The sequence below is a fragment of the Phyllobates terribilis genome, unplaced genomic scaffold, assembly GCF_046119375.1.
Source record: "Phyllobates terribilis strain yellow unplaced genomic scaffold, ASM4611937v1 Scaffold_11__3_contigs__length_659146591, whole genome shotgun sequence".
In the NCBI taxonomy this organism is placed as follows: Eukaryota; Metazoa; Chordata; class Amphibia; order Anura; family Dendrobatidae; genus Phyllobates; species Phyllobates terribilis.
In genome coordinates this window covers 310129390-310156225 of record NW_027362771.1, presented here as the reverse complement: position 1 = coordinate 310156225, position 26836 = coordinate 310129390, and the positions used below count along the sequence as shown (strand labels likewise).

Here is a 26836-nt window from a genome sequence, read left to right as displayed (position 1 = left end):
TTTCCTTTAACACAAGGGATCCATTTCCAAAAGTGATCTAAAAATAAACTTCTAATATGAATAATTAAGGAAACCCTTTTAATATTTTCCATATTCTTTGAAAATAATATGTTTATTTTTTATAGAATTCAGAGAAGTAACACAATTCCCATACCTGGCCCATAAGCAATGGCTTTCTTGGGATGCAGCTGTTTAGATCGAAGAGGTGCACCAGGCTTTAGCTTTGCCTTGGGGAATTGGGACAGGTAGGTCATGACTGAGTGTTCATCTACGTTGGGATCCACAATCTCTTCAGGGGCGATAACCTACAATACAGAGCAAACATTAAAATATTTACATTTAGTAAAATAATGTATATTGTCTATGGAATTGAAATTAGTTGTTGTAGACATAAGGTTATGTATACTTTATGGGGACGATTTATCAAGCAGTTTTCGCTAGTTTTCTGATGTAAAACTTCTTGAAATAATGCAAAATTTTGTGGCTTTTGTCATTTTGCAAGTTGTGAGTGGATCTCAGCCAGGAGGATGAGCGCGCCCAAGCAATTAATTATAATTTAAGCCATAAAAATAGTGTAAACTAAGTCAGAACTGTACACTAGCCCCTGACAGTCGTACAATTCTGGCGGTGATGCACAGCAGCTGAAATATTTGCCAAATTCATTTCAAACTTAATGAAATCGGTGCATCTTCCTCTACCATACCCTTCATTAAGTCTAGTGAACAAAAGAGCCCTAGGCTCATACCAAAGCTAAACCCAATGCTGCCGCTAGGTTCTTGTAAGCCACTATGGCCAGACACACCAAAATTGGATAAAGTCCTGACAGTAGACATACAGGCCGTTTGTTTAGACTACTTTTGTCATGACTGGGACTGGAAGTAGAAGAGACTCATAGCTTCTTAATATTTGTAGGAATCTACTTACTTTGATTGGATCATGTTCCAACATGCATCAGTCCACATTCTTCTCTATTTTACCATTGTTCTTCTACATCTGATTTTATAAATTTAATTTTTGCTGACTTTTTGTCTGTATCTCTTTTAGACATCTATTGTGAATTTCCCTACAGTCCTGAATTATTTTTGTTCCTTCTTTTTTCCTATAAGTGCCCACGCAAGGAGATGATTTCATATCCAATGACATCTTCCAATTGTAGATAGCTGTACTGAACTAATGCAAACAATTCCAAAGTATTGTAATTCAGAAATAAATGTGGCCAGTGCTTCTAATTGGGGCAGCTCCTTAAAATATGTATAATAGCCAGTAGCTGGCATCCATTGTTTACACAAGTGGTTAGTCACCATGTATAATAGGGACTTAGAACTAATGTAGGAACTGGTAGACTACTGGACAAAAAATGGTTCTGTAAATGGATCACCCTCTTTCTGTAATTGTTCCATTATATGACAATAATCTACAGTATATAAGCATGCAAGCTGTAGAGTTGTATTCAAATCATATAAAGAAAATATATTTTATGTCTATATATTTAATGGGAATTCATTCTGAAAACATTACCGCCCTGATTCATCATTAGTGGTTTGTTTGTTTTAAGTTATTCATTTATTTAGGTTCAAGATGTTTATTTTTTGTCTCTTTTGCTTTTTTTGTGCTGTTATGGAATAAAAAGTTGCATATACTTTCAATAAGAATTAAAATGTGGTGCATTGGTTTTCAACTGCTCAAGAGAAAAATGACATTTTGTACTCGACTAGGGTACTGAAGTACAATTGCACAAAAATTTGGTGACATTTCAACAGGTCAAAAATGATGAATTAGATTAAAAAATTTGGATAACTAAAGCCATATTCGTAATGTAAAACAAAGAAAGGCAAAAACAAGTAAAATTAACTTAAAAAGGCGCAAATTAAATAATGTTTAAGGTGCCAAATAAAAAACAACAACTATTTTTACTCCAGGAAAAAGGTGAAAAAGCAATGACGAATTGACCCGTAAGGTTCTTAAATGAAGACCTGTGTCTCTCACCTGTGGTACTCCGAGCCAGTCATCTGCTTGCTGCATTGCCTCCCTTGCATTTTCCACAGGCTGGTTGGGGTCCCACGCCTCCCAGTCTGGACAGAGACCTATATAAAAAAGGGTGCAGTTTTACTTCTCATGATACAGTTACCATTACTATCACTATTATAAATTTGTAGACTGATCTATACTCTATACACATTCCAGGATTTCTCTACTACAAATTGACCGTCAATGCTTACATTTATAGGCAAAAATGGATTCCGATTAAATTTGGTCATATCCATATGTGTAAATGGTGATCTAAGACCACTGACGTGATAATTAAAAATGGAGATGCCCGTCTGATTGGGACCAAACAGAGAAACCCAAATGAAAATCAAGCGGGAATGATATAATAGAAAAAACTTCCTAGACAAATTATGAAATTAATGTGTAAACTTTGCAAACTAGATTTAGACTTGGCGTAAAATAGTGTGTTCATTAGTAGTAAAGCAAAATGCAGTATGGTGGCTCAGTGGTTAGCACTGCAGCCTTGCAGTGCTAGGTTCAAATCCCACCAAGGACAACATCTGCAAGGAGTCTGTATGTTCTCCCCGTGTTTGCGTGAGTTTCCTCCGGGTTCTCCGGTTTCCTCCCACACTCCAAAGACATAATGATAGGGAATCTAGATTGTGAGCCCTCAATGGGGACAGAAATGACAATATCGGTAAAGCGCTGTGGAATTAATGGCGCTATATAAGTGAGTAAAATAAATAAATGCAGAGCAGTGTGCACTCTGTAAATTTGCATTACATGTAATAAGCAAATTGCCTCTTCAGAGAAAAAGAGGACTTGTACTCTATAGTGCCACCTATTGGAAGCAGCAATCCTACAAGTCACAATCAACCCTTTAACGAGTTGTGCAATATGACTTAGGATAAGGAGAAAAGCTACCCCTTACATCACATGTAATAAATTAAACACAATGTTGCTGTAAAATATAAGATAATAAATAATAAGACATTTAAGGGGATCTGCAAATCATATAATATGCTGGAAGGGAATGTGGAACTGAATTGTATCCATGTGACTTGGTTGATCCACTTTGTAAGCGATTGTGTAAACTTCAGTATATTCTCTGCCTCTTGCCTTATATGAGATTGCACACTTCTGTCCTCCACCCTCCTTCTCTTTGGCAGGCGGACAGGCAGCTAAACTGGATAATGTTACAGCTGCATTTCTCCCTTGTCATGGAAAGCAGCAGGCAGTAGCATACGGTTACACCGAAAACTGCTCTATGCCTACACAGAAATGACCATTTAACCTTACCTGTCCGCTTCCTACACTGAAACCTTATTAATAATCTTATAGGTTTGACAAAATGCAAAAACTTGACCTAAGCTTAGGTAAAAAATCTCTACACTGGTATAGGATTTATCTAAAATATAAAACTAAAATTCATTGTAGAGAAAGATAGTTATGTATATCAGGATTGAATCAAGATGGATTGGGATGTAATTGCTTAGCAATTAGATTATTTTGGTGTTCAAAATAGCTTTCCATTTGATTTCAGCAAACAATAACTGATCATAAAAGAGTAAAGTAATACTAAAGTCAGAGGCATAACTATAATAGTGGCAGGGGTTGCAGACACACCCAGGTCCTGAAGCTTAGGGCGGCTCAAAAGGTCCCTTTGGTCCATAAGAGAAGACCAATACTATTAAAACCCATAATAATTAGGGGCCCTGTTGGAGATTTGCTTTGGGGCCCACATGCTTCAAATTACCCACTGACCACACTCACTGTGGTAATACACTGGCAGAAGTGATGGTGATAAGGCCATTCATCTTCTATGATGCCTATGATAGAGTAGTATTAGTATATGTGTATAAATAAGAGAAATACTGAAAGAAAGCAGGAGCACACATAGCTGCTTCTTATTCCCCGTTACAAACTATTCTGAGGGAGGAGATGTCCTAGGGATATCTAGGAATATTTCTTTCTATGACTTAATACTTGGATGCAGATCACAAGGATCACGATCGGCCGTGGGTTGGAGAGCGCTCTTTATATTATACTTGTTAACCTGTTTATGACTGAGAGAATCTAAAATATAGATGTCGCTTAGACTCCTATCAGAACTAATTTGTTAGTAGTATTTATCCAAATTAAAGGAATTGTTCACTACTGGACAACCCGAGCTTAATCATTTCTTAAAATAAAAACAGTATATACTCACCTCCTGCAGCAGCGCCATTCCAGAGACGTCTGTTCCCTATGGTGATATGACATGTGTGGCGTGCCAGCTTTAGACAATGAACTGTAGCTCATCAATAGTCTATCCGGACGATATCTGCTCTGATAAAATAGCAAAGGCTGCAGCGGACAAGCAGGTACTCATTGACTGCAACCTGCACCCAAAACAGCAAGTCACGTCATCTCCGGGAATATCAGCTTTGTCATCGCTGGAACGGTGCCGCTGCAGGAGGTGAGTATCCACTGTTTTTATTTTAATTGGGGTCCTGAATAGAGATGAGCGTTGTTCTACTCGAACTGTTCGCCAATCTCAAATTCGAGCTGTTTTGGGCGGTGTTCGAGCCGGTCGGCGAACACGAACAATTTGAGAAAAATTCGGCTGTTCGAGGTTATGTTCGATAACTGTTCGTGCACCAAAATCATAACTGGATTTTTTCTCAGTAATGATGAAAATTAATGTTAATACGCAGTTTGAGTGTACAGCGGGGCGGGGGGAGGGGCAGGGGATGGATCTCTGCAGGAACAATGAAGATCTCCATTTTTTTTTCTCTTTCCCGCATTTGCAGTGGGGAGGTGCAATCTGTCAGCCTATCAGCAGCGCACACACGGAGCGAACTGCTTTTTTTCACACAAGCAAGGGCATGTGTGATTGGCAGTGTATGTCACATGTCCTTGCCCTATAAGACCAAGCCATTTTCCCCGTCGCCACCATTTTCTCACTGCTGCAGCTGCGTGTTAGACGGCACCGCTGTTGCTGTGTGCGCTATACCTTGTTAATTTCAAGCCAATTTTCGCACAAATATACAGATAGCTTGGGAGTAGGGAATAGTTGTGATTGCAGTCCTTTTAAGGACTAGGTTACAGCATTTCCTACGACTTTTATCAGGCAGGTCTGTGCTCTTAAATAGATAGATTGTGGGAGTAAAGACTAATTGTAATTGGAGTCCTTTTCAGGACTAGGTTACATCAGTTCCTATCAGTTTTTGCCAGGCAGGTCTGTACCAGTGCTGTGCAAGTTTTTTTCACAGCATTTGGCTGAATCTAGCAAAGCTAATCCTTTTTGGCCTATTGCAGAGTGCGTTAGTCAGTGGAGTAGCCTATCTGTGTTGCAAGATATACCACCTGTGTATAGAATACCAATTTTTTTACTGCACCTAGTGAAGTAAAATCTTTTGGGCATAGCATCATTCTATTAGTCCATCTATACTGACCTCCATCAGGTTGCAAACTGAATATAATTTTTTTCTGCATCTAGCTCTGAAAAAATATTTGGGCTTCTAGCAGTGTGTGGGACTTGGTCTATTAGTCCATCTATACTGACCTCCATCAGGTTGCAAATTAAAAATAATTTTTTTCTTCATTTAGCTCTGAAAAAATATTTGGGCTTCTAGCAGTGTGTGGGACTTGTTCTATTAGTCCTTCTATACTGACCTCCAGCAGGTTGCAAATTGAATATAATTTTTTTCTGCATCTAGCTCTGAAAAAATATTTGGGCTTCTAGCGGTGTGTGGGACTTGGTCTATTAGTCCATCTATACTGACCTCCATCAGGTTGCAAATTAAAAATAATTTTTTTCTGCATCTAGCTCTGAAAAAATATTTGGGCTTCTAGCAGTGTGTGGGACTTGGTCTATTAGTCCATCTATACTGACCTCCATCAGGTTGCAAATTAAAAATAATTTTTTTCTTCATTTATCTCTGAAAAAATATTTGGGCTTCTAGCAGCGTGTGGGACTTGTTCTATTAGTCCATCTATACTGACCTCCATCAGGTTGCAAATTAAAAATAATTTTTTTCTGCATCTAGCTCTGAAAAAATATTTGGGCTTCTAGCAGTGTGTGGGACTTGGTCTATTAGTCCATCTATACTGACCTCCATCAGGTTGCAAATTGAATAAAAAAAATTTCTGCATCTAGCTCTGAAAAAATATTTTGGCTTCTAGCAGTGTGTGGGACTTGGTCTATTAGTCCATCTATACTGACCTCCATCAGGTTGCAAATTAAAAATAATTTTTTTCTTCATTTAGCTCTGAAAAAATATTTGGGCTTCTAGCAGTGTGTGGGACTTGTTCTATTAGTCCTTCTATACTGACGTCCAGCAGGTTGCAAATTGAATATAATTTTTTTCTGCATCTAGCTCTGAAAAAATATTTGGGCTTCTAGCGGTGTGTGGGACTTGGTCTATTAGTCCATCTATACTGACCTCCATCAGGTTGCAAATTAAAAATAATTTTTTTCTGCATCTAACCCAGCCAATAGTTTTGGCCTAATACCACAGTTTGGCCACTCAGCTCTGCTCGGTTACCATCCATTGTTTTTTTGTGCAAACAACTCCAGAGTTGTGAATTAGTTAACCACCAAAATGAGTGGAAAAAGGCCTGCTGCTGGTGGAAAGGGGAATAGGCGTGTTGGGAAGGGGAAAAAAGGTTGTGTCCGTGGGGTAGGTGCAGAAGAAAGACCATCTTCCAGCCAAACTAAAATGTCTACTTCTTTTAGCGGACAATGTGATAAGATCCCTTTCTTACGGCCACGCCAATCGCTACAAATTCCAGATGAGGCACAAAAACAGCAGGTGCTTCAACGGATATCAAGTGCTCCTTTAAGTGGGCTCTCCTCCACATCAACTTCAACATCACAAATACTCCAGTCCTCAAAGGTGTCACCCAAATCGCACTTGCTTCCTCACAGCTCCCAAATCTCCAGCTGCCTGTCTGAGTATGAGGTAGAACAGATGGTTGAGTCTGCAGAGCTGTTTACTCATACTATAGCCTGGGAATCAGAGGTCGACTCCAGCGCTTCTGTGAATCCAGACGAGGAAATGATCTGCACTGATGCCCAGAATCTTTATGAGTCGGATCCAGGACCAGACGCAGAAGGTTCTGACCATAATGTAGACCCTCATTCCCAAACTGTAACTCCTGTTGGTGGAGACAATGAGGAAGACGATGATAAGACTCAAATACCTGATTGGAGCGACAACTTTAGTTTTTTGTCAGGGCAGGAACAGGTTGGCTCTGAGGACGACGGGTGTGATAACGCACAGGGTGATGATGATGAGGTCGGAGATCCCACTTACTGTCAACCCACAGTCAGCCAAGAGATGAGGTCAGCAGAGGAGGTGGAGGAAGATGCTAGTGACGACGAGGTCAGGTTGCGCCTTCCTGGACAGAGACGTAGTACTGGAAGCACGTCAACAACTGCATCCTCAAACACAACTCTGCCTCTCACCACAAGTCGTGGTGGCTCTTCAGGTCGCATGGGTGCTAAGCCTTGCATAGCCTGGGCATTTTTTCAGATCGATAAAGATGACCCAACTCGTGTTATCTGTAACATTTGTCAGCAAAAGCTAAGTAGAGGCCAAAAAATACATAGTTTGAGTACTTCATGCATGAACCGGCACATGGACATGAAGCATAAGTTGCAGTGGGAAGCTCAGTGTGCTACAATGCGGTCTAGCCGGCCGGGCCAACCACCGTCTGCCATATCTTGTGCATCCGCGGCCTCTTCATCCTCTGTGACTGGGGGGACAGCAGTCACACCTGTTTTGGGACGCAGACCTGCCACCTCTTTACCCGCAACAGCCAGCGTGATTGGCAGGTCATCATTTTCTTTGGAGGTGGTAACACCAGCTGGTCTTGAGCGCTGTCCGACATCGATAGCACCACCTTTGGATCAAGGCAACCTAACATGTCCGCCTGCATCTTCCTCACAGACCGGCAGTTTGCCGGGGACACCCTTATCAACCCCGTCTAAGCACAATAGCCAGCCCTCGGTCCCTCAGATGTGGACAAGTAAAAGACCATTTCCTCCTAGCCATGAGAAAGCTAAGAGGTTGAATTTCACCATCTGCAAGCTCTTGGCTACAGAAATGCTGCCTTTCCGCCTGGTGGACACAGAGGATTTTCGAGACCTTATGTCCGTCGCAGTGCCCCAGTACCAGATGCCCAGTCGGCACTACTTCTCAAAGAAAGGTGTGCCTGCGCTCCACCAGCATGTCGCACACAACATCACCGCTTCTTTGAGAAACTCTGTGTGTGACAGGGTGCATTTCACCACAGACACTTGGACGAGTAGGCATGGACAGGGGCGTTACATGTCGCTGACTGGGCACTGGGTAACTATGGTGACAGCAGGACAAGGGGCTGCTGTCCAAGTCTTGCCGTCCCCACGAGTTGTGCGTCAATCCTCTTTATGTCATTTTTCCTCCACTGCTTCTGCCTCCTCAACCTCCTCTCGGTCTTCCACCTGCACCCAAAGCCTGTCTGGTCATGCCACAAGCTTTCTAACTGCGCAGAAGGGATCCTGCACACCTCCTTACTATGCTGGCAGTAGGGCTCAACGTCATCAGGCGGTTTTTACATTGAAATGTCTGGGAAATGTGAGTCACACAGCTGAGGAGTTGTGGTCAGCTCTGGAGAACCAATTTCATGAATGGTTGTCTCCACTGGACCTGAAACCAGGGAAGGCCGTGTGCGACAATGCTGCAAACCTGGGTGCGGCCCTTCGCCGGGGCAATGTCACACACGTGCCTTGTATGGCTCACGTGTTGAACCTGGTTGTCCAGCAATTTTTAGCCCACTATCCCAGACTAGATGGCCTTCTGCAGAGGGCACGGTCGCTGTGTGCTCACTTCCGCCGTTCGCATCCCGCAGCTCAGCGACTTACATCTCTACAGAAGTCGTTGGGCCTGCCACTTCACCGGCTAAAATGCGATGTGCCTACCCGGTGGAATTCAACTCTGCACATGTTGCAGCGACTGTGGCAGCACCGACAAGCCCTGGTGCAATACGTTCTGACGTATAGCCTGGGCCAACGAGATTCAGAGGTGGGGCAAATCACGCTGGAGGAGTGGTCTCAGATCAGGGACCTATGCACCCTTCTGCACAGTTTTGAAATGGCGACGAAGATGTTTAGTGCTGACGATGCCATTATCAGCATGACTATTCCGGTGATTTACATGCTGGAGCACATGTTAAACAGAATTCGGAGTCAGGTGGTGGCACAAGAGGAGGTGGAGGAAGTAGAGGAGGAGGAGTTGTATGCGGAAGGGCTAACATCTGCAAGGTCCAGACGGTCGGCAGCACCAGGGCGGCAGGCATGTGAGGGTGGGGGAGATGATTTTACCAGGGCGCATGGTAGCAGCCAAACTAGTGAGGAAGGTGCAGGAGCCCAGGAAGAAGTGGAGGACGAACTGATGGAAGACTCATCAGATGAGGGAGACCTTGATCACATTTCTGTTGTGCGAGGTTGGGGGGAGAGGACAGAGGAAGGAAGCATGATTGTTACCTCGCCACCAACACAACAGGGACTTGGTGCTCCTGGATGCGCAACACACATGAGTGCCTTCTTGCTGCACTACCTGCAACATGACCCTCGAATTGTGAGAATTAGAAATAATCCTGACTACTGGGTTGCCACACTGTTAGATCCCCGGTACAAAAGTAAATTTGCAGAAATTATTCCTGCCATAGAAAGGGATGCGCGCATGCAGGAGTATCAGCAGAGACTGTTGCAGAATCTTACATGTGCTTTTCCACAAAATACCAGTGGTGCACGTAGTGAATCTCACAGTTCCAACTTGCCAACCGTGGGACCGTCAAGTGTTCAGCACTCAAACCGTAACAGAACCACAGTATCTGCTGGTAACATCAATTTTGCGGAATCATTTCACCACTTTTTTAGCCCATCCTTTGCAAGGCCACAGGAGACAAGAAGTCTGACACATAGTCAACGCCTAGAGACGATGGTACAGGAGTATCTCCAAGTAAACATTGAAGCCACGACTGTGTCACTGGACCCTTGCTCTTTTTGGGCTTCCAATCTGGATAAATGGCCGGAGCTAGCCACTTACGCCTTGGAGATCTTGTCATGCCCCGCAGCCAGCGTTCTGTCTGAACGTGTGTTCAGCGCTGCTGGTGGTGTGCTGACAGATAAGCGCACGCGGCTCTCCACTGATAATGTAGACAGACTCACGTTCATAAAGATGAACAAATCATGGATCCGAAACGACTTTTCTACCCCTGTGTCATCCTGGGGAGAGTAAAAGCTTGATGATTGGTTAAAATCACCCTACCAACCGTTTTAAGCTTTCAAATTACTAATCATGTTTATCTGTATCTTGACTGGAAAATAATTTGGGCTTTGTAGCAGTGTGCAGCACTGATCCTATTAGGCCATCTATAATAAGCTTCACCAGATTTAAAATTAAAAATAATTTTTAGCTGCATCTAGCCCGGAAAATAATTTTGGGGCTCCGAGATGCGCAAGACACATAAGTGCCTTCTTGCTGCACTACCTGCAGCATGACCCTCATATTGTCAGAATTCGAAGTAATCATGACTACTGGGTTGCCACACTCTTAGATCCCCCAAACTTTTCGATCAACCTTTTCATTTTAATAAAGACCAAAAAAATGGTCATTTTTGAAATTATAAGCATTAGCAGGTTGTTAGAAACTGAAATCAAACAGTTTTCAACTCAAAACTTTATTCTAGGTGATGTTACATTTTCACATAGGACCCCTTGTTCGAAAGGAGCTTCTGAACTCTCTCGTCCATTGAATTTGTCAGGTTTTGGATGGTTTCTGCTTCAATTGTTTTGCATGAGGACAGAATACCCTCCCAGAGCTGTTGCTTAGATGTGAACTGCCTCCCGCCATCATAGACACTCCTTTTAATGATGCTCCAAAGGTTCTGAATGGGGTAGAGGTCAGGGGAGCATGGGGGTCACACCATAAGTTTGTCCCCTTTTCTGCCCATATCAGCCAGAGATGCAGATGTTTTATGTGCAGCATGAGATGGTGCATTATCATGCAGAAAAATGATCTTGCTGTGAAATACACGGTTCTTCTTCTTGAACCATGGCAGGAAGTGCTGTTTGAGAAAATCCACATACATTATGGAGTTCAACTTTAGCGCCTTCAGGGATCCTAAAGGGGCCGACAATCTCTCTCCCCATGATTCCAGCCCAAAACATTACTCCACCTCCTCCTTGTTGGCGCTGTAGCCGTGTTTGCGTGGGGTGTCCATCAACCAGCCATCCTCCACTCCATTCATCTGGACCATCGAGCGCTGCACGGCACTCATCCGTGAACAAAACAGTTTTGAAATCAGTCTTCATGTAATGTTTGGCCCACTGGAGCCGTTTCTGCTTGTGTGAAGTGGATAGAGGAGGTCGACAGGATGGCGTATGCACAGCTGCAAACCTCTGAAGGACCCTGCATCTTGTTGTTCGGGGGACGTTGGAGGCACAAGCAGCTTCAAAAACTTGTCTGCTGCTATGACAAGGCTTTTTTGCCGCTGCTCTTTCAACCTGACGTAATTGCCTGTAGGAAAGAGTCCTCAATTTGCCCTTATCAGCACGCACACGTGTGTACTGTGAATCAGCTACATACTTCTTGATTGCCAAGACACTTCATCCTGATCATCGCACAATGTTGATTGTAGTCATGCCTTGACCTAAACACTCCACAATTTGTTGCTTCTCAGCAGCCGACACATCCTTTTTCTTTCCCATTTTGGCAGAAAATGTAGGCTGCTTAATAATGTGAGAGAGCCTTCTTAAGTAGTCTTGCCTTTCATTGGACACACCTGCCAAACTAATTAGCACAGGTGTCTGCAATTGCTTACAGTGATATAAAGAGCCCTGACACACATCACCATCAATGAGTTTAACTGACAAACAAACAAATTCTTCCCTTATCACTCCTAAACACTTTTTGCATAATAATTTGGAACGCGGTGTACATGTGCTTTTCCACAAAACACCAGTGGTTCACGTAGTGAATCTTACAGTTCTAACTTGCCAACCGTGGTCTGTATGGAATTGTTCAATAAAGGGCCCAAAATTAAGATAACATAGATGGGAGAGGTCTCTATGAATAGGAATTCCTAAGTATTTGATACCCTGTGAGGGCCAGGCAAAGGGAAAGTTGGACTGGATGGAATCCTATATGGATTTAGGGAGGGAGACATCGAGGGCCTCAGACTTCGCTGCATTGATTTTAAAATTTTACCATGTAACAAAGTGATCTATTTCAGCCATAACAGCAGGGATGGATATATATGATTGAGTGATATATACTAGGACATCATCAGCAAATAGAGAGCACTTGTACTCGGTGCCTCCCACCTCAATCCACCTAATATTGGGGTTATGGCGAATTGATGAGAGCAGGTGCTCCGTCACTAGGATGTATAAGAGAGGGGACAGAGGACATCCCTGCCTTGTCCCATTGGTGATTGTGAAAGGTGATGAAAATGTTCTGACGCACCCCCTGGGCCTTGGGACACCCGGAGCCGGACCCTTTTTGGTGGATGCTGGTGGTTGTAGTCTTCGTGGCGGCGATCCGGTTCCGTGGCTCAGGGCGGTCAAACCAGTGGCGGAACTATTTATGTGGTTTTGATGTTTAAATGTCCGACTACGCCACCCGTGGATTGCGGTCAGAGTGAACCGCCGCTACAGGGCAGACCGCTAAGGCTGGTGTTGTGGGTGCAGCAGAGCGTAGCATAACTCCCCACGGGAGGAGTATAGCCTCAGGGCAGTGTATGCGGAGGATGGGGGTGATGGTGCAGGGCAGCAGCAGTAACGACACGGAGTCAGTGATGCAGTTCAGGGCCTTTACTCACAGTTCTTATTATCCAGACCACGTCTGCAGGTAACGGCTGCCCACGTCGTACTGTGCTCACCAGGTGAGGGGCTCAGACAACTCCCAGATAACTTTGGAGCGCTTCACAGGACCCCCTTTGTGTGTCCTTTGTCTGGCCTTTCTTACCAACACTTCTGTCCGGCTGCCTCGGGCCTCCTCTTGGTAAACTTGGCGCCAGTTTCCCTGACCCTATGTGGTGCCTTCCTAGCGGGTGGAGCAAGGGGCTGCGCCACATAAAATGTCAGAGCCTCCGGTTTCTAGCTGAGGGTCGTTTCCTGCCTCCACTAGTTCGGGGACCGGTCTCCCCCTTTGGCCTGACCCCTCCACGCAGGTGGATTCGGGCGTGCGGTGGCGACTCGCCCGTCCGCACCCCTGGGATCCCTTCATTCCTCGTTCCTGGAGCCTTCTCCGCTCCTCTTCCTTCCTTCTCCCTCTTGCAGGCCTGGGCCTCTGTTACTAGGCCCGCCTCCGGAGCAGAGCTCATGCAGAGCCCCTGCTCCCTGCCACTTCTGCTCAGACTTCTCTGCACTGAACTAAGATGGTGCCCACCTTTTATACTCCCTTCTCAATGCACCCAGGAACTGCTTCCTCCCTGCTCCTGCACTGCAGGGTTCCCCTTCCTCAGTGTTCCCTCCCCCCACTCCAGCCAGGGACAGGGACTGTCGTGCCCATCTCAGGGGCATATTGGTCGCCCTGCCCCACGGCAATGTGGTGTAATGCATGCAGGTGTCGGGTCCTGATCCACACTCCATCCTTATCTGAGAGTGAGATATCACACCTCTGGGTGAGGTGCAATACGTCTGTAGCAACCGAGCCCTCGGTGCTACAGTTCCATTTATCTTCAGCCTAGGTGACGTATTGTGATACAGGGCCGTGATTTTGGCTATAAAAGGGTCCCCTAGACCCCTACCCCAAGCTTTTTAAGAGAATCATATATGGCGTGCCAGGAGACTCTATGGAATGCTTTCTCAGCATCCAACGAGAGTATCTACTTACAAATTTTTAACTGCATCTAGCCCAGGAAATACTTTGTGCCTAGTAGCAGTGTCTGCTAGTCAGCGGATTATCCCGGCTGTTAAGCAAGCTACACCACCTGTAGTTTGGACACTTAATTTTTTCAAAGGAAATGCTTCGGGACCACGGGATACTTAGTGAAGAGCATCAGGAGGCACCCCAAGGCATAGGGGCTGGGACTGGCACTAGGATGCCTTGCGGTGGACAGCCGAGCTCGATCCTTATAAAAGCTTTTTAACTGCAGCAGCTTTAGTGGACGCTACTGGAGCTGGAATTACGCGGCTGCTGGCATGAGACTTGCCCTCCAATAGATCCTTGTAAATGGATTTAAAGTGTATTCATTCAAATTAGAGGGACAATTTAAATTAAAAAGCTTAGAGCTGCCTCCACCACAGGGGGGCTCTCTCGACCCACCAGCGGACAGGCACCAGTATTGGGAGAGGGGGGCTGGCCGTCAGGGTTCACCGCGGCTCTGGCACAAACCCGGCGACACGGAGGTGGCACGGGCAGGAGCGGACTGGCCGTCTCGGCTTCTCACTTTTTGGATTTTAGAAGGGCATGACATGCCTATATCTGTGTCTCCCCCTCCTTCTACTCCTCCACCTCTTTTCTTTTCGCATGACTATATGTACTTGTCACTTTTCCATGTGTTAGTTGTGTCTTCTGAGCAGTTTGTCAGCTTTTGGACACCTTTGAAGGTGGTTTCTATGTGTTTCTATGTGTTTTTGTTTGCCTGCCATTGGTTTTAACGGTGTTCGAAGGTGTTCGACGAACAGTTCGACGAACAGTTCGGCGAACACACGGGTGTTCGACGAACCAAACCGAACTCGAACACTACGGGGGTGGCTCAACACTAGTCCTGAAATGTTTAATCTCAGGTTGTCCAGTAGTTGACACTCCCTTTAAGTACACTTTACTTACCTGGTGCGCAGTTATCTACCAGTGCACCCAATGCCTTTCCATCTTGCCAGTCCCTATGGAAGTTAGTGATGGGTAGCTGTGGTATCTTGTTCTGAATCCATCCCAAAAGTCTTTGCTTTGGTGTTTGCTTCTTGACATCTTCTTCATCCTCATCTTCCCACATAGGCATAGAGATAGAGTAGTGCAGAATAAGTGTCCAGATAAGACCCAGGATCAGTTTGAGATTTCCATCCACAATTGCTTTTGAATCTGCAAATAAAAGGAGAATGAAGAAACATGAACTTTATTGCTCACATGGAAATCAATACATGCACATTTTAATATTAGGAATATACAGTATAGTAATCCTTAGAAATGCTATTATTTCACTATATAATGGTTCTAGTATAATCACTATGCTAGATAAAGTGCTGGGAATAAGAGGACCTATGTACACAGAACATTTTACATATGGTCTAAAATGGACCATTTTTTGCTGTACAGCATATTTTATAATTTTAAAAGGAAATTGACATTGGTTATAGTAAATATTGTATTAAAATTTCTATCTATTCTTTACTTTGTATGTATTATGTAGTTTTTATTCTTTTAAGGTTTGAATATTTATATACCGGTATACTTAGGCCAATTTATAATATTTTCACTTAAAGGGGTTGTCTCGTGTTCATTCTTTAGGATCACACAACTTCCTTTCCTCCTGACTTCCTACTTGCCGTTACAGTTTTGCTTATGATTTATTGACAGTTTGGACCAGCGGCACTGTTACAACGCTGGCCCGAAGAGTGCTCTCTCCGATGCTGCCCTTTCAGCCAGCTTTGTTTATGCAGCCTAGAAGGAGCGCAGTGGCACTGAAAAGTGTCCAGATTCACCTAACTTCCCAGCTTAAGAGCAGCACTTACAAGCTCTATAGATGAAAGCTTGTAAGTGCTCCTTGCCACTTCTGATACACTGCATCAGAGGTCCATAACCTAGAAAATGAGCAGTAAATGAGCAGAGAGGATTTTTAATAAATTGCAAAACTGCTTCATTTTACTAATTTAATATGAGAATAAGCATTTTAACAATGGTTACACCAGCACAAATTAATATAGTAATAATGGGGATCACTGTATCAAAGTGCACAGAGAGACTGCATTGTGTATAAGCAAGGAACCATTTATTATAGAACACCATCAATTCATAAAAACATTGCAAAAGCATCTTATAATACTTGCAAAAGCACCAACTTGACTCTTTAACCAGATTGGTTCCTTGATTTATTAAAAGGTTAATAAAATAAACTTTGGATGAATCGCGTGCACAAACTTTCTCATTGATTATATTCTTCACATCTATATCTTGAGTGTTCCTTGGTACATACCCTGCTCCTCCGTGCACCCAAATCACTAGATGAATGTATTGTTCATGTCTATCACTTTAGTAAAGAGATTCTATCTGGATACTTTGGATTTTAATTATTTTTGGTCTTTATATATTTATGATATAATTCCTTAATAGGGAAGGAAGGCTGGTAATTTATTTTGGACGTCATTGAGCTGCGTAACAACTAGGGACAAGAGGTTCTTTGGAGCAATTAATCAAGTGATTTCTTCTGACTTCTGTCATGCATAGTTAAAAAGAAAGCAAGAATATAACTTACTGCAATGGAGAATTGTGCAAAGTTTGGTCTCCACTAGTTTTGGTACATGAGGCCATAATGTACACCACGATATACCGTAATAAACTAGCAAAAGTTCTTCACTCACACATACAAGTATGTCACTGACTAGGTAGTTAAGAGTTTAACATGTAACAGTAACAACCTAACATATAATTTTTATACTTAAAGAAGTTGTGAACTACTTTATATTATTCCCCCAATGTACAGTACAGACCAAAAGTTTGGACACACCTTCTCATTTAAAGATTTTTCTGCATTTTCATGACTATGAAAATTGTACATTCACACTGAATGCATCAAAACTAAGAATTAACACATGTTGAATTATATACTTAAGAAAAAAGTGTGGAACAACTGAAAATATGTCTTATATTCTAGGTTCTTCAAAGTAGCCACCTTTTGCTTTGATGACTGCTTTGCACATTCTTGGCATTCTCTTGATGAGCTTCAAGAGGTAGTCACCGGAAATGGTCTTCCAACAATCTTGAAGGAGTTCCCAGAGATGCTTAGCACTTGTTGGCCCTTTTGCCTTCACTCTGCTGTCCAGCTCACCCCAAACCATCTCGATTATGTTCAGGTCTGGTGACTGTGGAGGCCAAGTCATTTGGCGTAGCACCCCATCACTCTCCCTCTTGGTCAAATAGCCCTTACACAGCCTGGAGGTGTGTTTGGGGTCATTGTCCTGTTGAAAAATAAATGATGGTCCAACTAAACGCAAACCGGATGGAATAGCATGCCGCTGCAAGATGCTGTGGTAGCCATGCTGATTCAGTATGCCTTCAATTTTGAATAAATCCCCAACAGTGTCACCATCAAAGCACCCCCACACCATCACACCTCCTCCTCCATGCTTCACGGTGGGAACCAGGCATGTAGAGTCCATCCGTTCACCTTTTCTGCGTCGCACAAAGACACGGAGGTTGGAACCAAAGATCTCAAATTTGGACTCATCAGACCAAAGCACAGATTTCCACTGGTCTAATGTCCATTCCTTGTGTTCTTTAGCCCAAACAAGTCTCTACTGCTTGTTGCCTGTCCTTAGCAGTGGTTTCCTAGCAGCTATTTTACCATGAAGGCCTGCTGCACAAAGTCTCCTCTTAACAGTTGTTGTAGAGATGTGTCTGCTGCTAGAACTCTGTGTGGCATTGACCTGGTCTCTAATCTGAGCTGCTGTTAACCTGCGATTTCTGAGGCTGGTGACTCGGATAAACTTATCCTCAGAAGCAGAGGTGACTCTTGGTCTTCCTTTCCTGGGGCGGTCCTCATGTGAGCCAGTTTCTTTGTAGCGCTTGATGGTTTTTGCAACTACACTTGGGGACACTTTCAAAATTTGCCCAATGTTTCGCACTGACTGACCTTCATTTCTTAAAGTAATGATGGCCACTCGTTTTTCTTTACTTAGCTGCTTTTTTCTTGCCATAATACAAATTCTAACAGTCTATTCAGTAGGACTATCAGCTGTGTATCCACCAGACTTCTGCACAACACAACTGATGGTCCCAACCCCATTTATAAGGCAAGAAATCCCACTTATTAAACCTGACCGGGCACACCTGTGAAGTGAAAACCATTTCCGGTCACTACCTCTTGAAGCTCATCAAGAGAATGCCAAGAGTGTGCAAAGCAGTCATCAAAGCAAAAGGTGGCTACTTTGAAGAACCTAGAATATAAGACATATTTTCAGTTGTTTCACACTTTTTTGTTAAGTATATAATTCCACATGTGTTAATTCATAGTTTTGATGCCTTCAGTGTGAATGTACAATTTTCATAGTTATGAAAATACAGAAAAATCTTTAAACGAGAAGGTGTGTCCAAACTTTTGGTCTGTACTGTATACCTCTGGGGCCCCTAAGACTTTTTGGAAATACCTTATGTTGCAGGTTCCGCCTGTGAGCGGCGCTATCGGTGGCCGCTCACAGGCATCACACCCAGCATCCATCGCGCGCTTTCCCAATGAATGGGGAGAGGCAGAGCACGCGGTGGATGCTGGTATCCATCGTGGAACCAGGAAGAAAAGACCCCCGGCTGCTGCCAGCACTTATCATGACATCAGCAGATAGCAGATGTCAGTGCCGGCTTCAGCCGGGGGTTACGTGATGCCTGTGAGTGGCCAGTGATAGCGCCGCTCACAGGCAGCATCTGCAACGGAAGGTATTTACAAAAAGTCTTAGGGGCCCCGGGGGGATACATTGTGGGGGTAATCTAAAGTAGTGGACAATCCCTTTAATTTACTGCTATGATTTATATTTTGCTTTCTTCACGTCATGGATTATTTTCATCGGGTTCCCATTGCCTCTATTATGCAGAATAGCGTTGTGTACTGTGTCGTTCTGCACGGTTAAAAAGGAAATCCGACTGAACCTTAAATGTCAATTAGAATAATAAATGAGTTAAAGCTGAACCCAAGAACAGCACATGAGAAGATGATGGTGCCAACATACAAACTGTAGAATTATAATTGATACATTACTATTGTGAATGAATGAATGCACTAATACTTTTGCATAAATATAATTCATACATAATGAAAGACATGTCAGTTTTAGCAAAGGGAACAAACAGTCCACTTACAACCTACAAACTATATGTCAATGTAGCATAAGCCAATCGACATATATTACAAGTAAACGAGCGCACACTTATGTGCATTGCTTTGGATGAGTTATGTATCCTCTCCGTTCCAATCTCCTCTCAATATTTCCATAAACTAAAAAGAAAAAGAGAATGGGCAGAAATATAAAGAGAGGAAAGTGAGGTGTGCGGTGATATAACAGTATCTGTCAGCGGTATTAAGGCTGGAAGAGTGAGGGAAATTACAGGATGTGTTGTAGATGTACTTTCCCTTCTGTTGAGCTACATCAATAGCATGCCTGAACTGATTGATTTTAAGAAAATACTCCTAGCAATACAGTACATCTGCTGGTACCAGGCTTATAGGAAACTCCGCAATAATACTTGCCCATCACATGCTCAGAACTATTTTATGATGACACTGATTTGTCGTCGGAGGTTTGAAAAATTGTTTAAAGTAATATAGTAATATCTATTGCTATCAGATATCCAAATATGTTACACAAAGGACCATTTTTTATTTCTCCCTCTGGTGGGAATATGTGATAAGTGTAGCATTATACTCACCAGTCACAGTTTTCTGACGTTTTTAATGACACACATGACCGTATTTGTAACCTGCTGCACTACACACTTTCTCAAAGAAGTCTATGAGACTCACAACCTACCTCTGTAGCCTTGTTTTGAGACTCATAGACTTGCATTGAGAAAATGTAAAAAGTGACCTTGCTCCACACCGGAGACACTGCGTAATATGGCAGGTTACAATGTGGTCATACTCTGCCGGAGCACCACTGAAAACTGCAGAAGACTGTGACCGGTGAGTATATTACTGCACTCATTATACAGACACAGCTGATTGCTACCTTAGTGAGAATTTAAAAAATTCAGTAGCGGTCCTTTAAAAAAAAAAAAACTCTTTGAGTTCAATTTTTTTTTAAATTGTGTGTGAATATGCAATAAACGTAAATTTACACCTGTCTGACATAAGCCAAACAACACTCCATTGGCACTTTGGCAGAGTGCATTTGTACCCTATGGGAAGGTGACAATTCTTATTAGTACATATTAGGCATACATAAGGAGTGATGACATACAACTAGATCTCTAGGGACTTCTACTGTTATTTTAGCATGTTGCCATCTATGTGTATGCATGTATAATTAATTCTGAATAATATCCTTCACCTGTAGCTAACGCATTGAATGCATTCTAATATATTAAAACACCACTAGTACCATAGAGTAACTCTGGCAGAAAGTAGTGTATAGATACTTGCAGTGCACAAATTTAACACATTCACTCCAAAAGGTAAAAGATTGTCTGGAGACAGCTGCCAAAATAAAAGAATGCTGTTGTGACTCCAAATCTGCGGGCTTCATGTTCTCAGCTGTTTCTTGCTGGAAAATCAGGACCAACTGTTGTAGTGGCTGGACCAAGTGGATGGCACCTGTCACTGAGCCAGCAACACCACACCACCTGCCCTGGAGCAAAAATCGCACTCCCGTTACCCCCATAGCCTTGCCTGCTCCTCACTTAGCAAAAAGGACAAAAAAATAAATGCCTATACAACTTATAGGGCAACATACACAAGATCATGCAGAAGATAAATCCAATGGTGAATACGAACAGTAGAAACCAAACTTGTGTCTGGAAAGCCAAATGGAAGTCCACAAAGAAGTCATGAGTTTTTAGACCATCCTCATGTTGGGCAGGAGCGTCGTTGTTCTTTTTGAGAAGGGCTACTCAGCTGTGAGATACATCACTTGTCACTGATGCCCTAATGACAGCTGTCAGATGACTTTCTGGAGGAAGCTTCACCATCTAGATAGCTTCTACTCTCGCAAGAAAATGACTACAGACTGGGAATACACTTCAAGGTAGAAATCTGTCATTCATTTGTTTGGCATAATTATTGAAATATGCATATGCTATATTTATAAAAACATTCTCTACATCTCACCATTCTTAATGTGCACATGGAGTTTATTTGGTCAGACCCAGCCAGATGTTCATGGCAAACAAGACATTTTGCTTAATTTGCAATGTTTGTGAAACAGTTTCATTTAGTGATCATGCCCCAACATATAGACCCACCACATTCTCATACATTCATGTTCTGAGTTGGTTTGTTTAATACATATCCAACTTTTCTTTTAGAATTGTATAAATTTACCTCTTTACCAATACTTGTCTCTCAGTTATCAAATCATTTCATATATCGGCAAACCTTGAATAGGGAGAACAGATCCCCTCATCTCTACATCTGATATACTATTTGTTGTGTACAATGTTTTCTTAGAACAGATAATGCCGGTAATTCTTATTGTAACTGCTGCATGGATATTTATAACAGTATGACGGTGCAGTCATGTCCAAGTGCTGAGTGATCTATTTACTCCAGCAACAGGTGACACAAAAGCAGTTATATGCTTGGGCTGCATCGCCTGCTGGGAGACAGACAGACAACTGAAGACAGAGAAATCAGGAAGAGGCTAAATGACAGCTCCTGAAAGCTAAAGGAAGATTTCCCAAATATCAGGCACCTAATAAAACTTTCATGTGAAGCAGTAATCAGCATACTTTTGGCTTGAAGTTTTTGTTATGACCAATCCAAGTTCATGACCTTCATAATTATGTGAATTTTTTTGAAGGAAACTTCCATCAGGGAGATACTGTCTTTCTTGTCGTCAACCATGTCCCATGCTGCCACGTTGCACAGCCATCAACTTTTAAGGTTCACATATACATTATTGTTGGCCAAGATTGCCGATACTGATGGGTTCAGCCGATAGTCGAATGTATATGGGGGCCTTCAACAGTTGCTTGTCGAGCAAGTCAACCATGTCCAATTTTGAACTGCCGATCCCTTTGTTCTCGAAGACATAAGCCATCTCAAGTGATGTCAGGCAACAGCTCTCTTAGGCCTCCTTCACAAGTCTAAAGCCGGTACCAGAAAAACCAGTACCAGTGTCATCAGTGTTTTGGATCAGTGTGTCATCAGTGTGTCATCCGTGTGCCATCAATGTGCTATCAGTGTGTCATCCGTGTGCCACCAGTGTTTTTTCAAAAAGAAAAAGAAATTGCAAAGCTTTTCCTATACTTTTCAATATTAAACATATACAGCACACAGACGGCACACAGATGCCATCCGTGTGCAGTATGTATTTTTCAGGAACCCAAAGACCTGTATTGGCCCGTGTCATCCGTGCTGCCGGAAAAAAAACAGACATGTCTCCATGTGATTCAAACAGACATACGGTTCATGTAAGAACACGGACATCTCCATAGCAACATAGGTTATGAGTACGCGTGGCATCCGTGAAAAAAAAAATTCACATGTGAAGGAGGCCTTATAGAGTTATACAAGAGCGCTTGACGGAGCAAAAGCTTCTGTGTATGGGAGAGATGGCCAAGATAGTGTAGCAATTAAACCATGGTTCAGTTGGCAGCTAGCTAACGTGTATTGGGGGATTTGGGGTGCAGAGATGGAGGTGCTGGTGTGGCATTTGCTTAATGACACTGATCATCACAAGATCATGCAAATCTTGCGTTGTTTGCTGATTGATAAGCACCTGACTAAATGAGTTTAGTTGCTGCTTAGCAATCGCTGTGCAAGTTGAACATTTTAGAAATTAAGAAGCTTCAGAAAAACAAACATCAGGGCTATGGGTTAGGGGGGAATAAGTAACAAGGGGGCAGACTGTGTATCTTTTATGGAGGTCCAGCCCTGGTTAGTCCCATTTGCTATGTTACACCTGTTGCACAAGTTATTTCTTCAAACGTTATTGCTATCAAACATGGGGGCGAGTAACTGGTCCAAGGGCAACTGTCAAGGGTAGAATATTCTAAGCCCTTCTGTCCTGCTTATTTTCATTACCCCTTCTCTTCTGTGCATGCCACAGAGTGGGTTGCCATATTGTATTCAACTAATTGCCGCTTTGGCAAGGACTCAATGTTATATTTTCCGCCTACTAATGCAGCAATTAGTAAGTATGCTGCACACAAGTTGATAACAGTAAAACTTTTAGTAATATACCTATAACCTAATTAAGTTAGTTAAAAACTTAATCTGGAAGCTTTTACGATGATCAACAAGCGTGTGACATAGATACTACATAATAGCTGCATTAGTGGTCGGAAGATGCAGGTTTTGTTTAATTTGGTTTAATACCTTTATATTAATAACTGTCGCTTATTAGGGTCCTTGTTGTATAATAAAGTGAGTCCATGTTAACACAAGTTATTTTGCCATACTATTATCCACTGAAAAATGGTGCTGGATTTTTCTTTAGACTGTGTTTATGATTTTTACAGATTATGTATTTTTTATGAATTTTATCTTTTCTTAAACATGATATGTGCAGTTTTTAAATAAAATAGAGGAGTTTCTATTGGCTAGCTTTGCAGGTCTTATATTCTACAATGAATCAATAATGAGTAAATAGAACAGGATCCTGAGGTTCTCATGACAGTTATCTTTTCATTAGAATTCCATACACATGTTCTTTATTCTATGTATATGATGGAGTAAATCTTTTATTGTTTAGAATAGGTTGTAATGTAATATATAACTCTTACTATCTAAATTGTTTTTGGGTTACTTGAACTCAGGGTCTTTCCAAGTCTGCCTTTCTCGAACACTCTCTGCTATTTGCTGTGTCACCGACAGAGACTTTTTCATCCCCATTGGCAGCCTCAAAGGTATTAGGACAGGAGACCCATGACAGCTGTGTCCCAGAATGCCAAGAGCAGCCCATTCCACTTTTCCCTGCATTACTGGGGAGCACTCAGTGTTACTTTATTTATTATAATTAGTTATGCCATAAACACTAGTACTGTTATATGTTGAGATTTTTTGTTTTCAAATGTCAGAGTATGTTAGAAAATATAAGCAACCACACACGTTGGTGATAAAATCAAGCATTCAACATTTGGTTTAGATTTCAAAAGCCTTGAAATGCATCTATAATGATTTGCAATGTAAAGGAAAATAGTCGATGCTGACAGGCGTCAAAATGAGACCTTTTTTTGTTTTAGGACTTTGCTCTAGACTTCTCATGAACACTATGTAACAGCATTTTGCAAGGGAGTCATTTTAATGGAAATTTGTCAGCTTCAATATGTCTCTTAGGGCATGGCCAAAGCTCCTTCTTGCAATAACCTAACAAGCAGCCAACTTCTAGAGTAAGGGTCTATTTCTACGTGTAAGGGTGGTGGACCGCTGCAGTTGCGTTCCTACCCCTGAAGACACCAATCGCGTTATTGTGATATAAAGTGTAATGTGAATAATGTCTTGCGTCTTATGTAAATATTGTGTAATGTGAATTTTACTGTATTTTGTTCCTGTATAGCGTGTAGTAATTTAAGATAAGCAATGTACTGTCATATAATATGTTAGTATGTGTAGAGTTTAGGAACAGTAGAAGTTAATGTTTGGTACTAGCTCACAGTGGGAGGGGATAGTGTTAGGGAGAGTGACTGCAGTCAGATAGGGCCTGGTGTGTGTAGTGAGTAGACCACAAGGTCCAAGGTGTACAGTGCCACATTCAAAGGTGACCCTAAATGAGAGGAGACCGAAGAGAAGGGATAGCGAGATCCTGAGGATAAGTGACGAAGAGAAACAGAGTGGCCTTCCGGAAACGGGTCCTAGGAGAGGACACCTAGCAAGGAGACCTCTAGCTTGTAAAGCTGAAAGATAAACAGAGCTTAGTGACTGGGACTAGTGAAGGGTCCCGAGCGGGAGTTCCAGGGCGCCAGCAGTGGAAGAAATAGGATGCGGAACCGCTGAACAAGTAAAGGAGACTTGTTAATCAGGACTGCAGTGTTAAATCCTGGTTGTGGCAAAGTAAGGAGAAACAGTGGATATAGAAAGCCCTGGAGTATACTACAGAGGAATGATACTGTGTGGAAAATGCTTGGTACTATAATGGTAATGTCCATAAGACTTTGTCCCCGCTATCCCTTATGTATAACCCTTACCAAGTTACCATTCAGTAAAGAGTTTATTTATGAATGGCAGGTCTCTCTAATTGAACTGTGAACCATCTGGTCCTGGCAAACCAGTAACATCGATGACATGTGGCGGGCGTAAGACCCTCACATCACAATTCCACACACCCAGCCAGGACCTCCACTTTCATGTAACATGCCGGGATGCCTCAGACGAGTGCCTTGCCCACAGCTACCGCCCCGCACCGAATTACACATGTACCGACCGGCAGCACGATACAACCGTCGATCGGTAAACTTTTACCAATCAGTGGTTGTTTAAATACCTGTTTACACAGGTAGACCAAGGAACACAATGTGCACTGAGCGACCTGTAGTAGATGGTTCAGTGGACATAGGCTTCCATTGTTCTCGGCAGTGGTTATACAGGACGATGCACAGCTGAGATTGCTCATCTTTTGTGCTGCACAAACGATCATTTCACCTGATAAACAAGCATTTTGCTTATTCATTGGGTGATCAGCAGCCTGTTTACAAAGCAAGATCATCGTGGAATGAGCGTTTTATCAATGCCACGTTTACGGTTATCTTGCAGTTTAAATGCCCCTTTAGTGTTAAAAAAACATAAAAGCACTAAATAAGTCTTATAGATATGGGTGATAAATGTGAATTAATGCTTGACTTAGAGATCGAAATATAAGATTCATACAAATGTATATGCAGCCTAATATTAAGTGGGGATCTTCTAATTCCTTGCTGTAATATTATCCTTACCAATGCATATTGAATGCTGAGCACAATGGATGGATTTATCCTTTAATTACACATAGTATGACATGTTACCACTCAGTGATGGGCAGGGGAGTTGTTGTGACAAGATATGTGTATTTTGGTTGTCACAAGGAAGACTGATGTTCAGAGCTGTAACTATGGGGTAAATCTATGGTGGGGCAGAGGTCATAGCTGTACTTTGGCCCTCATACGCAAGGAACTGCCCCTCTACCACATAAGAAAACTGCAGAACTGTAAATATTACACATATTTTGGTGCGTTCTCACGTTCAGGATTGGCTGCGGTTTTGACGCTGCATATTTATGCAGTGTAAAAACCGCAGTGGCAAGATGTTACAGCATAGTGGATGGGATTTCTAGATTTCTTTCAGATCTGCAGCATGTCAATTTCTCTTGCGGGTACGCATGTGGATTTTCCCCATAGAGTTGCTTAGATGGGGAAAATTTGCATGTGTAAAAAAAATTCCACTAATTTGCATAAAATAAAGCGGGAGTGGTGCGGAAGTTCTGCAGTCGGGGCCGCAGCGCTTCCTGAACTTGGGAACCTACCCTTAAAGTTTCAAGTTACACCATCGCTGATTCTACATTTGCAACTATCTAACTGCTATGCATAAGAAAACATTGGTTTCCATTACAGTGCAATACATGTACAAATTCCATGCAAAAGTGATATTACAATATCAACCTATGGGGTAAAAAAAAATGTAAACAAAAATGAAAAAAAAGAAAGTTGCTGAAAATTTTGCAAATAGAAAAAATTTATATATTTTTTTTTAATTATTAGCATGCACATGCAATTGCTCTACATTGTGCCATAGCACACATATGTTCATATTTCTAATTAAAAATCCACTTCATCACGCCAACCACAAACAGCAAGCTCTGATATAAACATATCAGCTACTTAGTAAGATGCTCTAGGGAACAGATCTCTGTTCTCGTGTCCATGTCAGAGATGGTAATATACACAATACTATGATGGCATATGTTATCATTGCTAATAAATTTACATTATCTGTCCCATCCTTCGGTTCACACTACAAACCTTGCAAATTGCACTGATAT

The 26836-nt window shown here is 42.4% G+C and overlaps 1 protein-coding gene across 4 annotated transcripts in view; it reads right to left on the bottom strand.

The window, feature by feature from the left end:
- FLNC (filamin C) overlaps positions 1–26836 on the bottom strand; it is an 83998-nt gene that overhangs the window by 43481 nt on the left and 13681 nt on the right. For all 4 annotated transcript variants that reach the window (XM_073652545.1, XM_073652548.1, XM_073652549.1 and 1 more), the window contains exons 2-4: positions 14796–15044; positions 1987–2084; positions 155–305 (exon numbers count right to left, since the gene is read on the bottom strand). In XM_073652545.1, the coding sequence (XP_073508646.1) occupies positions 155–305; positions 1987–2084; positions 14796–15044 (498 nt within the window). The remainder of the gene's footprint in view (positions 1–154; positions 306–1986; positions 2085–14795; positions 15045–26836) is intronic.